The sequence below is a fragment of the Austrofundulus limnaeus genome, unplaced genomic scaffold (assembly GCF_001266775.1).
Source record: "Austrofundulus limnaeus strain Quisiro unplaced genomic scaffold, Austrofundulus_limnaeus-1.0 Scaffold983, whole genome shotgun sequence".
Classification (NCBI taxonomy): domain Eukaryota; kingdom Metazoa; phylum Chordata; class Actinopteri; order Cyprinodontiformes; family Rivulidae; genus Austrofundulus; species Austrofundulus limnaeus.
Window position 1 is genome coordinate 53,783 of NW_013953385.1, and position 1,749 is coordinate 55,531.

Genomic DNA, 1,749 nt, shown 5'->3' on the forward strand with positions numbered 1-1,749 from the left:
CATCTGACCAGACTATATTCTCCCAGTATTACACAGGCTTGTTTAAATGTTGTGCAGCAAACTTTATGGTTTGATTTCTTTGTATTATGGATCACTTGGGTTGTTACCAACATCTGGTGAAAATTTCATGTCATTAGCACCTTTAGTAATATATTTACTGAGAAAAATGGTGACGTGTTCAATACTTATTTTACCCGCTGTAGATGTAGTAAAACTAGCAAACTCTCAAGAGCTACACACGTCAGGTTAATGCAGAGAAGTTATCAGGAACATGTTGCTACTATCAGGAAAGTTGTAATTATTCTGTCTTATCAACTAGTTTTGGTGATGWTACTGCTGTCTGGAGACGTAGAGAGACACTGACAGCAGGAGGAGGGTCCAGCTGCAGTGGTTCTGGTACCGGTACCGTTCAGACAGCRAGAACAGCTGATCATGTGAGGTCAATGTTCTCTACGTCAGAACTTATTGAGCAAATGTGTTTCTATCTCCCCTTTAGCACATTAACTCTTTTTAGAACAACCCCAAAACCACCTGAAGTGAGTGTATCAACTTTTTTGTGAATTATAGGAAGTTTTGTTGAATCCTRCCTTTTCCATTCACCTTTCCTAATGTGATACTTCAAAATGCGCACTAAAAAACTTGGATGGAAACAYGGCTCCTCTCTGCCTCTCACGAGGCAGGAGGAGCAGTCTTAGAGCTTCTTGTCAGGGTTAATAACCTCACGCTGGTCATTCAACAAGATAAATGTTGTGTTGTTAAATCTTAGATGAAGGATATTTTTAATATTTCCTCCCCTGAAGGATTCCCACCTTATTGTGGTCGGGGGGCTTGCATGTCTCAATAAATTTAAGAGCTACACTAGCATGAACGCTGTCTTTAGGTGGGACATCCAAGCTGGACAGATCTTGAACAAAGCTCATACTGCTAATAGTAACAGCCCAATCGTATGAAGAAAATATTAACAAAAAAAAAAGTGCTGGAACATGAGGTGAACACGATTCCCCCTTTACATTTCTGCTCGCCCCCACAAATACGCATTCCTAGAATCAGTCCTGGTAACTATTGAGACCCCCAAACATCATATGAGAAAATGAATGTTGAGAAGTGCGGCTTATCTTTTTCTTCTGCTGGTTGAAGTTGTCGATGATGACACCGATAAAGAGGTTGAGGGTAAAGAAGGACCCAAAGATGATGAAGATGACGAAGTAGAGGTACATGTAGAGGTTCACTTCATAGTCAGGCTGGTCCTCCAACTGGAAGGAAAGTCAAAACGATTAAAAATTCAGATGCAGCCACAGAAGAAAAAGACATGAAAATTTTAATGGGTTTTGAACAAGTCAGACTTACACCTCTGGAGTCCACAGCTGCGTACATGATGTCCATCCAACCTTTAAATGTTGCCTATGTAAAAAAAAAAAACATTTTGCTTCAGTCCTTCAGTGTCTTCAAAGTCATTTGATTGTTTGATTCTGCAGTGGATTTATGATTATTTTATTCTTTCATGAAATGAAATGAATGAMGAAGATTTAATTTGTAAAAAGATTACGTGTCTAGACTGGGCATYGGAGGCTAGAGTGATTATGGTGTGTAGGGGTGTATTCAGACCAGGAAAGTCCTTTGGTCCAATTGTTTGGTCCGGACCAAAAATGGACTTTTTTTGTTTGGTGCAGTTTGCATTCACATTGTGCTTTTTTGCAAACGAACTATAACTTGTAAACAAAGCCATGAGGCTGACGATCATTGCTCCCA

General features: G+C 39.7%; 1 protein-coding gene across 1 annotated transcript in view; it reads right to left on the reverse strand.

The window, feature by feature from the left end:
• LOC106533619 (sodium channel protein type 2 subunit alpha) overlaps positions 1-1,749 on the reverse strand; it is a gene marked incomplete at its 5' end in the record, with an annotated part of 94,255 nt that overhangs the window by 16,561 nt on the left and 75,945 nt on the right. The window contains 2 exon segments of the mRNA XM_014029990.1: positions 1,116-1,253; positions 1,348-1,401. Coding sequence (XP_013885444.1) covers positions 1,116-1,253; positions 1,348-1,401 — 192 coding nt within the window.